We start from the raw sequence: 13,481 nt of genomic DNA, 5'->3' as shown, positions 1-13,481 counted from the left end.
TAACTGACGTCCTATATATTTTGATGAAGTCGTATTTGGTGAGTTAATAGGTAGTGCTTACGTTGACCGTAATGCAAAGTGCATGGCCTCCAGCTCGACACAACCTACTTCAGTAAGAGCATTAGCAATGGGGCGCCCTATGGCGCGACACGTCAGCAGTTTTATCCTCCTATCTCCCCACCTGCAGTGGGGCGCCCTAAGGTGCGCCCTATGACGCGCCACATCATCATTTTATTGTTTTGTTTAATTAATTTAACTGTTTTCAAATAACAAGTAAATAAAAAACGGTCTAAATAACAAACGGCGAAGTTTTAATAAAAAAAAGTTACATCATTGAACTAATAAAAAAAAAAAGTAAGTCGGACCAATTCCCAACTTCCGACGCAGCTCATCGAGTAACGCCCAGAGATATTCCGCTTCGTCGGGGTCGGTACACTTCTATAGGGCCATGTGCGTCTGCAACATCGTCCTTGCCATCGACGCTGTTGCTAACGACTCAAACGCGGTGGCCGTCTGGGTCGGGAGCTCTACCTGGACCGGAGCTTGGGTTGCAGCGGTCGACGATGAGGTCGCGGTCGCCTTCCCCTTGGCCTTCGCAGCCTTGACGCCGGGAGGACGCCGGAAGGACACCAGTGTGCCGGAACTCCCTTCATCCACGTACGTCCGGTTGAGGTCAACCGGGTGATTGCCGCTGCCGCTGCTCGTGTAATCACCAGCTTCGGTGGTCTTCGTCCTCTTCGGCGCACCAGTGTGCAGAATTCCACCTTGGAACTTCTGCTTGTCCCTCAAGAGTGACCAGATGGCCTCGTGCTTGAAGTCGCCGTACATCGATCGGTACGACAACAGCGCTTTAGCGCGCACGTCGCTCAAGCTCTCGCCGCTCCCCTGTGACCGCGCGAACTTCTCGAACTCCGCCGCGTACAAGTTCACTTGCTTCTTGACTTGATCCCAGTGCTTGCGGAGTTGCTCACGCTTGCGCTTGTACGCGGTCGGCGGCTTGACCGAATTGTAGAGGTCCGCGATGCGTTCCCAGTACGCGATCTGTCGCTGGTTGTTCGCGAATATCGGATCTTCCGATATATCTACCCAACACCGGGCCAAAGTGAGAGTTTCGTCGTCTTGTAGTTCGCACGGCCGGAGGCGTACTCATCGCAATCATCGGGAGGCGGCAACTTCTGCGCCCGCTGCCGGTTCCGCTTCTTTCTGGCTGGGGCGGAAGCGGCGGGGTCGGGATCGGCCGCTGCGGTTGGGCGGTGCGGAGACGGCTCCATGTCAGACAACCCATACGATTCCGTACTGAAATCGGGATCGTAATGGGTGTTGGTGTCGAACGAACTATAATCGCCGGGTTCTGTAACCGGCCAATGCGCCCCTGCGCTAAACATAGGACTATTGGGGCTTGAATCCATTTCGTAGTAATTATGTAAATGTAAGTTTCGAAAATGATATCGAGTGAAATGAAATGTTACAAATGAACGGTATTTATAAAAAAACGAAACCGCGTGTCATCGTCCGCGACCTCCACAATGGGGCGGACGATGGCCATCGTCCGCGCTATCCTCCGCGACCGAAGTATAGGCCGCGACTATCGTCCGCGCCCTATGGCGCGCACCCGCAATGGGTGCGGACAATGGATGGCGCGGACGATGCGCGTCATCGGGCGTGCCATCGTCCGCCCGTTGCGGATGCCCTAAGTTCCATGTTTATTTAAAATCCACATTCCACAGGGAATATAGCATCCCTTCCCTTCCCTTCCCTTGTATGAGACGTAGCCTTCCACGTTGCTACACTGATTAACGTCGGCTTTTCACTAAATTTGAACTTTAGTCACGTGCACCCACCTATTTCCATCAGCTTTGATTTATAGAATAAGTCGCGGTTCAAAAACTGCATGTGCCAAATTTAAATCGAATTTTAACTCTAGAATAGCTCAACTTTGTAGTTCTAGAGGTGTTCACGGTTCAAACATTGATTTTTCATCCTCAGTGAATACTTTGTCGATGCTTCACCCTCGTTGAAAATTGATTTTTCAATATCAAATTTCAGTTACAAAAATCAATTGGTCATACATAAAGTTAGAGCTTTTTAATTTTTATAATGCCAATACTTACTTAATGTTTGACTTGAAACTTTAAATTGAAAGAGATGATATTAGATGATTCTTTTTTATAGATCCACATTATTGAATGTTTTGCAGTTTCTTTCGATGGGGACAAAGTCATTCACTTATAAGTTATAACTATATGTTAGATATCATTCTGTAATTATATGTACTATTTTTCCATTATGATACTTTAACAAATAAATATTACTCCGAGTATTATTCATTATTACTTTGTTTATCATTATCAATACATATACTCCCTTTGTAGCATAGAACTCTGCACTTTTATTTTTAGGTCATAAACTTGTGATTGTTTTTTAATTAAATGATTCTTTTAAATATAATGAGAATCACTTAATAAGAAACACTTAATTAACCATAAATGTAAGCTTATGGTTGAGTAAATTTTTATTTAGAGTAGTATTATTTGTTTTAAATCTTATAAGCTGGATTATAGGAGTAACTGAAAAATAATACTCCTTCCGTCCCTCATTTTTAGTCCATGTTGTGTTGGGTACGTGTTTTAAAAAATATAAAGAAAAATGAGTTCAGGAAGTTAGTGGAAGGTGAATACAACGTTTATATATTGATTTTATAATAAAATACTATAAGTAAAAAGTGAGAGTGGACAATAAATGGAGGAATGGACAAAAATGGTAAAAGAGGAGTAAAGATGGAGAATGAGGGAATAGAAAATAAAATTAAGTTGTGATATAAGTAGTATGAAATTATTGATATTGTGGTTTAATAATTAATACAGATAAGAGTGTTAGAGGGAAATGATGACATAGCATATCGGTGGTACGAAAATAGCATATGAATATCAGAATATGGATATAAAATGAGTTGAAGCGATAGAGATAATAAAATATAAAAAATGTGAATGAGTATTGAGATTTGGGTAAAATCGTAAAACCATACACCATAGGAATAGCTCAACAAAAAACAAGAAGTATTGAAAGCACACTACTCACGCCTCACGAGGAAGAAGACAGGCGGACAGACCGTCTCTCTCTCTATTCCTACACACAATAGTGATCCAAATAGACAAATACAAGCAGTGCACAACTACTCCTCCCTCCTCTCCTCTGCTACACAACACATACCCCATTTCCATATAACCCGAAAGCACAATCCACTTCTCTGGAAAACCATGAAAAAGATCTAACATTCTTTAGTGTAGCAATGCCTGTCAACAATCCAATCCTTGTTCTCACATCCATCTTTTTTTTCCTCGCCGCTTCATCAATGGCGGCGGCTCATGAGCCCAGGCCCGGATTCCTCTACACAAGATCCAGAGGAACATGCACTCCTCAGTAAATTAACAACCCCACTTGTCTCTACAAAGTTTGGATCTTGAAATTAATTAAATTCCTTGTGTATTTGCAGGTATTGGAGCAGCAGGAGCGAGTTGTGGCCGAAGATGGTTCCCCACAGGTCCACGGTCTCCAACGTTTTCGGGTCGCAGGCCTTGGAGCGTTTCCGGCCCGACCTCACGCTGCTGGAGGCGGCGGCCAGGGACGAACCTGATGATACCCAGAATGTCTTCGCGCGGCTGCTCAAGGAGTCCACGGCGGCGCTGCTCAACTCCTACGCTAGAAAAGGGTATCCTTTCGCCGCCTGGGAGGTCAAGACGCTGCTCATTCAGGCCCTCGTTTCAGACGCCGCCGCCGCCGCTCTGGCGGAGAGGTTTCTTCAGGCCAATCACAACTGTGCTTGATATTTCTATAACAATAGGAAAGAATTTGTGGGGATTTTGGGATGTGGTGAAAGCGATGGTTTGGATTCTGGTATCTGCAATTATTTGCTTTTTTCTTTTTTCTTTTTTACCATTGCGATTTAGAACTACTAGTTTTATATTACTCCTACTAGATGTTTAGTGCTTAGATCGGATTATAGTTTCTTCATATGCATCAAGGAAAACAGTTGTGTATTTCTTGAGTTTTTTACTGACGAGGGAGGGGTTTGGGGGAGGTGGGCGCTGCTGCTATAGAAAGAAAAGATGAAAGAAGAAAGGGGAAGAAACATTCATTTGTATTGGAAATTAATTTAATGTGTGCATTTTTTCGTAGTCTTATCGTTAGGGCTTAATTACTAGTCGTGATTAATTAAATTTGTGTTGAATTAGGATTAGGGCCACTTCTTTTTTTCCATCCCGACTTCTAAGAGCATCCACTACGCGTCGCGCCGGCATCCCGCGACCCGTTCTGGAGAGACGGGTTCGTCGCGCAACGCGTTGCAGCTCGCCGTCCCGTCCTGTGTCGCTGAGACAAGCGATGGGCCGTCTCGCCACGCGCCTAGGCGACGTGGGACCCAGCGTCATGCGTGACGCCCACTCGCCGGCCCGTGAGTGGGCGTCGTCACGTGCTGACGCAATAAATATTTTTTTTTACAAAATTCGATTTTTTTTAAAAAAAATAAAAATAAATGGAAAAAAATTCTAACTGTAATAATACCGTTTTTTGTTTTTTTTTTTAATTTTTTTATTAATTTTTTTACTCTATACACTCCTAAACTCATCCTCATTTTACATACAATTACACATCTATTTTTCCTATCATCTCAATTTCCTCTCAAATAAAGTGTGTTTTTTAATAAAATGTGTTTGTTTTAATTGAATTGGGTTGGAAAAAAAATAAAAAATGAAATTGAATAAATAGTAATTTAAGGGACGAAGTGTTGCAGGTTCCGTCTCTTAGTTAAGGGATGGAGGAATAAAGTACAGTGGGGCGCTTAAATAGTAGTTTAAGGGACGGTTATGGAACGATGGGGGGACAGCGTAGTGGATGCTCTAATACATCATAGACCCGTTCTGTTAGACCATGTTTATCAGCAACCTCCAACCCAACCCAACCATCCACTTTTTCAATATTTAATTCATTTTTATCTCCTCCACATCATCTTCCACATCATTAATATTCACCCAACCCAACCACACATATTTTCATGGTTTATCAATGACCACCCAACCACACTATTATATATTTATTTTTATATTATTTTTAATACTATTATTATTACATCAAATACTTATTATTATAAATTTATCGAAAAACGTAATAATGGACAAACTAAAAATATAATATCCTCATCATCCTCCATAGCTAGCAACAAGGGAAACTAGAAAATATGAAATTCTACTAAACAATAAGGATTATAGGAGGAGAAAAGATAATATTTTTTTTGTGCAAAACTATAGCAAATGTGGTCTCTATATATAGAGGAAGAAAAATTATGAATTTTGGTATAAATTTTATAATTTTTTAATATAATATATTAAAAATATATTAATTATTAAAAATAATAATATCAGCCAATGAAATTGTGCCATTTGGCACAATCTCATTGGCTGAGGGGTGAAAGAGGTGGAGAGACCTCTCGGTCGGTTGGAAGAGAGAAACGGACCTAGGTCCAAGAGAGAGAGAGACTCTTGTGTCAATTAATTTTTTTTTTAATTGAATTTCTGACGTGGAGGTCGACCCTCCCACGCCGATAAACTTAGTCTTATAGATTGACTTGCAAGATTAAGTGGAGTACTTTTTTATTCATATACTGTATTTTTCAATTCCAATTATTATAATTCTTATTTGAATGTATAATACTATCACATTAATTATGAGTCTTTTTTATTGAAATTGTGCATTTACTATAGGAATATTGAAGGAATAGTGCAAATTCATGTGATAATGTGAGGAGAGAGTTCATTGCGAGAAAAGAGAAAAATATAACGTGGCGGGAGTGCATGCCTCTAAAATCATCTCTGTCCATATTGCAAATTTTATTTTTGTTGTACAAAGCTCAGCTAATAATATTGCAAATCCAAATCCAAATCCAAATCCCTTTTCTACTTATTTTGCAATTTTTTACAGTGTACTACACTAAATTTAGGTGTGTACTGTAGATACTGAAATTATGAGAAATTGCAATTCATTCTACTACTATTATTTATATATATTGGTTGTGGGATAAACATAGCGGTAAAATATTACTACTATTTGGGAGAAAGAATACTACAAAGCGGCACTTTTAATTTTGAATTGATTTAGTTAATCTTAATTTAATAGGATCGACTTAACTAACTAAAATTAGGCCAATTAATTACTTTAGGTAAATAGAAATGTGTTTGGTTTTGGATAAATTAATTTAATTAGTTGTGCCAACACAACTTAATTAAATAGGATTAGTCACTTCATTAATTAAATGCATTTGGTTTGGGAGAAATTAATTCTTGATATGATCCTCGTTAATATATCGACTTGGAACACGGCGGAAGTTTTGTAATTGTAGATGGATGACGCTACAACGAGTATAAAGGAATTGTGGATAAGTCGTGCAGTTGAGATGAATGATACTACAAACGATTGTGAAATAAGTCATGTTTGATCAGTTTGATAAAAGTTTCAATTAATCGAAAATTCAAGAGAGAACTCAAAAACACATAATATATTAATCTTCAAATGTGCCTTTTTAGTCCAACAATGAGGCGTTTATTTTGGCAAAAGAAATCTTAAAACATAAGAAAAAATTAAATTAAAGGAAATAAACTAAAAGAAACACTAATTTGTTGAAGGGAAGAATATCAAAGCAAATTAATATTGATCAACTACTTTCAGTCTACTAAGGGGGTGTTCGGTTTGCAATGATTGTATCCCGGGACTAAATATGTAATGTGTTTGGTTCATGTGATTCAAACTCACAGACTCCCTCCTAAATGAATAATCATGGGATAATTAGTCTTAGCTAACCCCATATGACTAAAATAATCTCACAACTGAATCTTAGATTATATCTTAGTATTATTTTACTTAGGAAACCGAACACCGCCCAATTCTAATTAAATAATAGAGCAAGTAAATACTCCTTACGTCCAAGATAAAATGACAACAAAACAATATACAAAGGTAATTCAAACTAACAAACTCCCTCAGTGACACGACAAAAGACAACTAACGGACACCCAAAAGCTAACATGGCCATCGCGCTAAAACTAGGCTATCTTGTCCACAATCTTAGTTGCCAAATCAATTTTTTCTTCTCAAGCTCGCAATCCGGCACAAAATCTTGGAAGATCATTTTATTCTGAATATCTCAGATCGACCATTAGATAAAATAGAACAAAGAACATCTAATAATCATTTTGTGAAAAAATGAAATCTCAAGAATCAGCGAGGATCCGGATTTAATAGTTAAAACTTAAAACCGAGTATTAAGACACCACGTACGAGTCTTCTAACAACAATTCGCGTAATAAAAGAAATACGTGTTCTAGACACTATTTGAGTTGAAAATCTAAACTACTCAACTTTTTTTTATTTCAGCCTTTTTGAACTTTCAAAATATGACTAAAACAGTTAGTTACATAATGCATGCGTTGGAACTGAAGAGATTAATATGAAGTGAATATATTATGTTTATCCCTTCCTAATTAATATGTTAGCGAGTAGATTGAGTTGTGGCCATGGAGTGAACGCACGTAAGTTGTAAGCTAAGAAAGAATCATATTCAACTTTGTAAAAGGCATAATAATAATAATAGTAATAGTAATAGTAATAGTAATAGTAATAGTAATAGTAATAAAATGAAACCAGAGATTCGATTTTCCAGAAGCATTTTTCTTCTAGGGTAAGGTACCACCCTTGTGGACTCCACTCTCCAAAAAGGATATTCGAATCTCCTATATAACTAAATAAAGTGATCACTTAGTTAATTTACAAATTAATACTTTCCCATATGCTTCTACCCATTCATGTAGAAACACACACAGCTATTTAGCGTAAGGTTTAAGTCCAAAGTTATGCTGATTCCCCTCTCTCTCTCTCTCTCTCTCTCTCTCACACTCACACACACACACACATTATAAATATAAGATCTCCCCTCACCATATGATCAGCACCCTCTTTCTCCTTCGCTTCTTCTTTTCTGCTAAAATACTCTGCTATGTCTTGTCTGAATTTGAAGAGGCTGCTGCCCCACAGAAGGTTGTGGAAGGTCTTAACTAACAAACTGCCCCTCAAACTCATCAGATCAAAGGTGAACAAGAAGCAGAAACACAGATCCTACAAAACATCCAAGAAACTTTCCTTGCCACCCCTTTCCATTCAGCCCAAGAAGTTCAAGAAACACACTGCCATACACCACAAGAACCATCATTGCTACTCCCAGAGGCGGCCGCCCCCCGTCTTCGTCGACCACCTCTTCGTGCAACCTGTTTCTCTAGTTAGTGAGCATGTTGTTTCACCTGGACAAACAACCAAGCCTTCATCCTCCAGCAGCTTGAACAAAAGCCAGAACCCCAATCGGACAACCAGCAACGACGACTGTGGCGAGTCAGAATCCGGTAAGGAAGAAACAACTACTAATGGTAATGATGTGTGGGAGTCCTTGGTGCTCAGGCCAGAATCCAGTAAGGAAGAAACATCAACTGATGGTGATGATGTATGGGAGTCCATGGTGCTTAATTCACCACAAATGGATGGGATAGATGCTAGGGCTGACGAGTTTATAGCTCGATTTCGGGCTGAGATGCGACAGCAAGAGATTCAGGCACGGCGGTTGTAGCCTCCATTGTATCTTAGGTCAACTAGGAAATGCAAATAAATTCTTCCCAGTTTTTCTTCATCAGGAAATGAGACATCAAATCTGTAGAATTATGTATTGCACTACCCAAATTCTCGAGATCATTCTGTGTAAAGATAGTAACTAACATTCTCCACAATATGTATCCAACCATGAAACATTGATATTTTGAAGCAAGCATTACAACAGAGTTCATCATCGTGTATCATAATTGCATCAAGTTATTCCAGATCAACAACAGCAGCTCTCTGTTAATATTTTGATTTACATAAAGCAAGAGATTAGGCAAGTACAACAACGAAGAACTAAAGACACTTTTAGCACTCTCTAAAACTTAAACTGCAGCTTGCAACCAAGTTTGGATTTGTGTTCTTCAAACACCAATTAATTCAAGAAATCCTTCATTGGATCGTCGTGATGGACCCTCTTCATCCTGAAAGCTTCCATATCTTCAGGTGTAACCTGAACGGTGAATAAAGGTCAAAACCGGAAGAAGTATATTACTCCCTCCGTCCCATAAAAATATGGCATTGGGTGTGGCACGAGAATTAAGACAAAATTGGTAGAGTAAGAGAGATGGATGAGAATGGTATGGTAAAGTAAGAGAGAGGAGGAAAATGGTGGTTAAAGTAGAGTTAGTGGATAGTGGGACCTGCATTATTTAAATGATATAACTTTCCAAAAATGTAATGCACATATTTCTGTGGGACGGACGAAAATGGAAAATGGAAAATGGAAAATGCACATATTTTTATGGGACGGAGGGAGTACTATTATAGTTGACAGAAAGTTGATTGCATGTGTGTCAAAGTACCTCATCGTTCCACTTCACGTTGTATTTCCGTTTCCTTTCATCCCTCTCCTCTCTCTTCCGTTCATCCTCCTATCATAAGAAAAAAAGTTTCAACCACCGATTAAATAACAAGCTACTACTAGGAGAAGAGCACAACAGAAAATGATTCAAGAACTGGACTGTTACAAAACATTATTGAATTAAAGAAGTTCACCTTCTGAAGTGCCTCACTAAGTCTTTTCTGGTCTAGAACCAGATCGTCAGGTACCTCTGATCCCCATGTAGCAATTCTTTTCTCCTCGGCTGCTGCAGGTGCTTCTGCTTTCAAAAATAAATTATCAGACACGCTGCAATCCATATACATGATTCTAGATGTACAAAGTAGCATGTGTACTAGCTAACTTCTTCGTAAAAACTCATTTTCTCCTGTATGTTAGATAGATTTAATGAGAAATACTCCCTAGTTTTGAGAAAATGGCTGGTATATGTTTTGAGTGAAAACAGGGTAATTACCAAGGGTCCCTCTATGTAGTAAATATGTTGTTTTTGGTAAATAAGAGGTGTTCATAAGGTTGAAATATAGAGAAGAGTGTGGGGCCATGTTCTAAAACGGGAAGTGGTATACTTTTGTAGGAAACCAAATAGAGTATTGTTGCATAGGGGGTGCATTTGAACACTTGAAAAGAACTAATCCACGTGAACAATTTTGCTTGCACAAATTTTAGGCGGCTATCACATTGAATATTGAAAAAGTCATTAATTGTTTTGGGTAAAGAAAAAAACTACAAATTTTCTTCAAAAGAGTTACTACAAGGTTGTGAAATATGTAACTCCATCTCAGATTATGACAACTTTCAAATAGCTTAATGCAGTAATTAACATCGAAGTTATTACCTTCAGTAGCCTCCTTACGAGCTATATTAGCTTTCATAAGGTCTGCTGAAGCTTCAGCAGCCTCAATACCAGCAGCACCAGTACAGTAACTGTTCCTTACTGTCTGGTGGCAACATTTGTAGCCCCATTGATGATCTTTCCACCATGAACCCCAAACAGTTGTGTGGTTGTTTATGTAAACATCTTCTTCATACTTGCTCTTTGGAAGAGCCATCTCCTGCAAATATCATGCAATCAACGTGTCATTTCCACTCACAAAATGTATACCAAGACGGTAAACAACGTGCACATAAAATTTTCTACAGGCTAAGCATGGGGGAAACACAGAAATTTCATACTACTACCCAATTCACTTTTATCTCCCTCGATATGCAGTCACAATAAGAAGTGTCTATGAAATAAAAATCCAAGTGGAACTCAGCAAACATATAATGACTACCAGATGAAATTCAAGTCGAAAGCACATGGAGGAAATATGAAGGGAAAAACACACATTGGTTCATCATTGCTGTAAAAAAAAGATTTCACAAATAATTCCAAGAATATAATGAAACAGCAGCATTTTGAGAGCGGTGAGACATATGCAAATTACACTGTTAGACTAACACAACATTTTGGAAAAATAACTATGCATTAAAACATCACATGACATAAGCAGTTACAACTTCTGAATGTTAGAGAAAACTACACAGACATGGAAGCATTTAAGGTAGAAAAGAGATGTCAACAAGTCAACAACATCTTATCAAGGAGACAGAGGCACAGTTGGTCCATACCTGGCCTTTTATGATCCTACCCGCACGATCATATTCAACCTCCCGCTCGCTTTGGCCCAGTAAAAGTTCTCGTGGAAGTACTTCGCCAGTAGCAGCATTACCATACTTTTCCATGATTTTGTCTTTAGTATGGGACTTCAACTTCTCCTTGTTGATCTTGAAATTTTTATAAAGCAACTCGGCTTGTGAAGGAGCAGCTTGCATATGAACATCATGACCCTTGTCAAATGCCTCCCAAGCATGAACATTCAGCTGTTTGAACTCCAAAGCTTGACCACTAACTCTATTCTGGTTGTCTCCCTATAATTTCCATAGGTTGCAAATTGTATAAGCAAGAATCATCATGCAAGAGCAATAGCAGCCATAACAACTAGCACGGGTAAGTAAACTTACAGCATAGAACTTCTCATTCGGATCCATGTCTGGAAGAGGGTCCTCACGCATAGAACGGGTCTTGGGGTCATAGTGGGCAGAGTTAACATCAAGATTGAGAAGATATTTTGCAGTATCCTCTCTAATACGTAAATTCCTGATAACAAGAGAATGATAATAGGGTATAATTTTCAATTTCAGCTTCAAAGTGCTTGAAAACAGTTATTTCCAACAACATTCTAGTTTCATCTCATCAAGAATAATGTGAGAGTAAATATGTTTCTGCGGAGTAGATGCATATATGTGGTGGTGGTGGACAGAAAGAATACACATATATACCTGACAGTTCCTGTGCTACCACCACCCGTAGTACGCACACGCTTCTCAACCTTTGCGAAGTCCATTTGCTTGCTCTCATCAACCTTGGCCTCATCAACTTTTAGATTGTCTTCATTATCCTCATCATCACTAACACCATCTTCTTTGTTTTGATTATTATTTTTCTCCTCCAACTTCTTGAGCTGTTCGTCCTTCAAATATTTGCTTCTTGCTTCATCCTTGGCTTCATATCTCTGAATGACATGTTTATAAGATGCAGCATCATATCCATTCCATCGATCTCTCTTCCCATCATAATCAAGCTCAAAGGTCTCTATCTTCTCATCTGGGGCAATATGCTTGCCTGTCCATTTGGCTCCTAATTTCCGTGGTCTTTCCACACAAGCCTTCTTGTCGTGTGTCAAAGCCCCACAGCTGCAGCAAGCATGAAAGCTCAGAACCAGCATAACATAAAATTTTATCTAAAAATACAGTCACCAGTAAAATTAAACTTGTACATGCTTATTTGGTGTTCGCCATTCAATCATAAAAACAGCAATCCATGGTTTCCGTTCCTATCTATAGTGGCAAAGTCTAAAATGACATTGTGGTATTTGTAACTAAAAAGTGGACATACAAAAACCTAAGAACACACAATGCAGGTTCAACATGGAATTCCAGTTTTTCGACTATTACAATCTTTTCAGTAACCATCTCGGAGCATACAAATGGACACTACGTTTCACTTACTTTTCACAAGCACCCTTCCTGAATTTTTCAGCTTGAAAAGTCTTGGCACCTCTGTCATACCACGACTTGGTATAATTTGGATCAGATTTCCACTTCCTTTGATGCTTCAAACTCTGAAGAAAAAAAGAAGCTAAACAATGAGCACTCCATATCTCTAGTCTAGGAAACCACTCTGCCGAGTACAACAAAATAGGACAACTTCACATGATCACAGGACGTACCGGTCTCTCAGCATTGAGGTACCAAGGCGCAGAAGACATATACTGTGGAATGTGAGGATTGATTTCCTTTCCATCTTCATCCACTTCAGCCGGTGCGAGCCCAGCCTTACGGGCCTCTTCTAGTTCAAGTTGCTTTCGGTGATCCTCCCTTGATTTAAAGGCCACTGTGATCCCCAAAACAAAAACAACATTAACAACAAATCCAATAGGAAAAATTTGAAAAAAAAAATGATGAGTAATCCTGGAAAGATGGGCTAAATCTAGATGCCCAAATAATTAAGGAACAAGCATTCGAAGAACAAAAGGTATGAACTTGATCGTCATCACAGGTCACTCATGGAAAATCGATGGAGTTCGTGTCAATTATTTCCGGCTAAACAAACAATCGAATAGCAAAGATGGGGGAACAATCGATCGATGTAATACAGAGAAAAATTACGACATGGTGATGAATTAAAATTAAAAAGCGCAGGATGTACCTGACGCAGTCGCCATGATTTAGAGAGCAAATTGGGAACGAACTTAATTGAATTGTGGAACCCTAGCAGGAACTTGGAAGGGGATGAATGAGAATTTGTGGAATTTAGAGAAGGAAAGGGTAAAGGCGGGTATACAGCAGGGGTCTCAAATCTCAATTCTATTAATTCCGTTTTTCGTGACATTATCCACCGACTTAA

General features: G+C 39.0%; 2 protein-coding genes across 2 annotated transcripts; one reads left to right on the top strand and one right to left on the bottom strand.

Annotated features, from left to right (window-relative positions):
• The first annotated feature begins 3,048 nt into the window (after window positions 1-3,048).
• LOC121799524 lies at window positions 3,049-4,039 on the top strand. Its single transcript, XM_042198920.1, has 2 exons — window positions 3,049-3,420; window positions 3,494-4,039. Exons 1-2 carry the CDS (start codon window positions 3,290-3,292, stop codon window positions 3,822-3,824), a joined length of 462 nt encoding a protein of 153 aa, XP_042054854.1. The 5' UTR covers window positions 3,049-3,289; the 3' UTR covers window positions 3,825-4,039.
• Window positions 4,040-8,821: 4,782 nt separating this feature from the next.
• On the bottom strand, window positions 8,822-13,444 carry LOC121798625 (pre-mRNA-splicing factor SLU7-like). Its single transcript, XM_042197714.1, has 10 exons — window positions 13,284-13,444; window positions 12,805-12,968; window positions 12,584-12,696; window positions 11,855-12,268; window positions 11,537-11,672; window positions 11,144-11,443; window positions 10,368-10,584; window positions 9,688-9,791; window positions 9,495-9,563; window positions 8,822-9,142 (listed from the first exon to the last, which is right to left on the bottom strand). Exons 1-10 carry the CDS (start codon window positions 13,297-13,299, stop codon window positions 9,065-9,067), a joined length of 1,611 nt encoding a protein of 536 aa, XP_042053648.1. The 5' UTR covers window positions 13,300-13,444; the 3' UTR covers window positions 8,822-9,064.
• Window positions 13,445-13,481: the final 37 nt, after the last annotated feature.

This window comes from Salvia splendens, chromosome 4 (genome assembly GCF_004379255.2).
Source record: "Salvia splendens isolate huo1 chromosome 4, SspV2, whole genome shotgun sequence".
NCBI lineage: Eukaryota > Viridiplantae > Streptophyta > Magnoliopsida > Lamiales > Lamiaceae > Salvia > Salvia splendens.
This window is presented reverse-complemented; position numbering and strand designations above follow the sequence as displayed.

Bases quoted from the DNA above. Each gene is read 5' to 3' on its own strand.
- LOC121799524 (XM_042198920.1), top strand. From the start codon at position 3,290: ATGCCTGTCAACAATCCAATCCTTGTTCTCACATCCATCTTTTTTTTC. The intron at 3,421-3,493 runs GTAAATTAACAA...GTGTATTTGCAG, and splicing joins AGAGGAACATGCACTCCTCA to GTATTGGAGCAGCAGGAGCG.
- LOC121798625 (XM_042197714.1), bottom strand. The intron at 12,269-12,583 runs GTAAGTGAAACG...TGCTTGCTGCAG, and splicing joins AGGAAGGGTGCTTGTGAAAA to CTGTGGGGCTTTGACACACG. The intron at 9,792-10,367 runs GTAATAACTTCG...TTTTGAAAGCAG, and splicing joins TCGTAAGGAGGCTACTGAAG to AAGCACCTGCAGCAGCCGAG.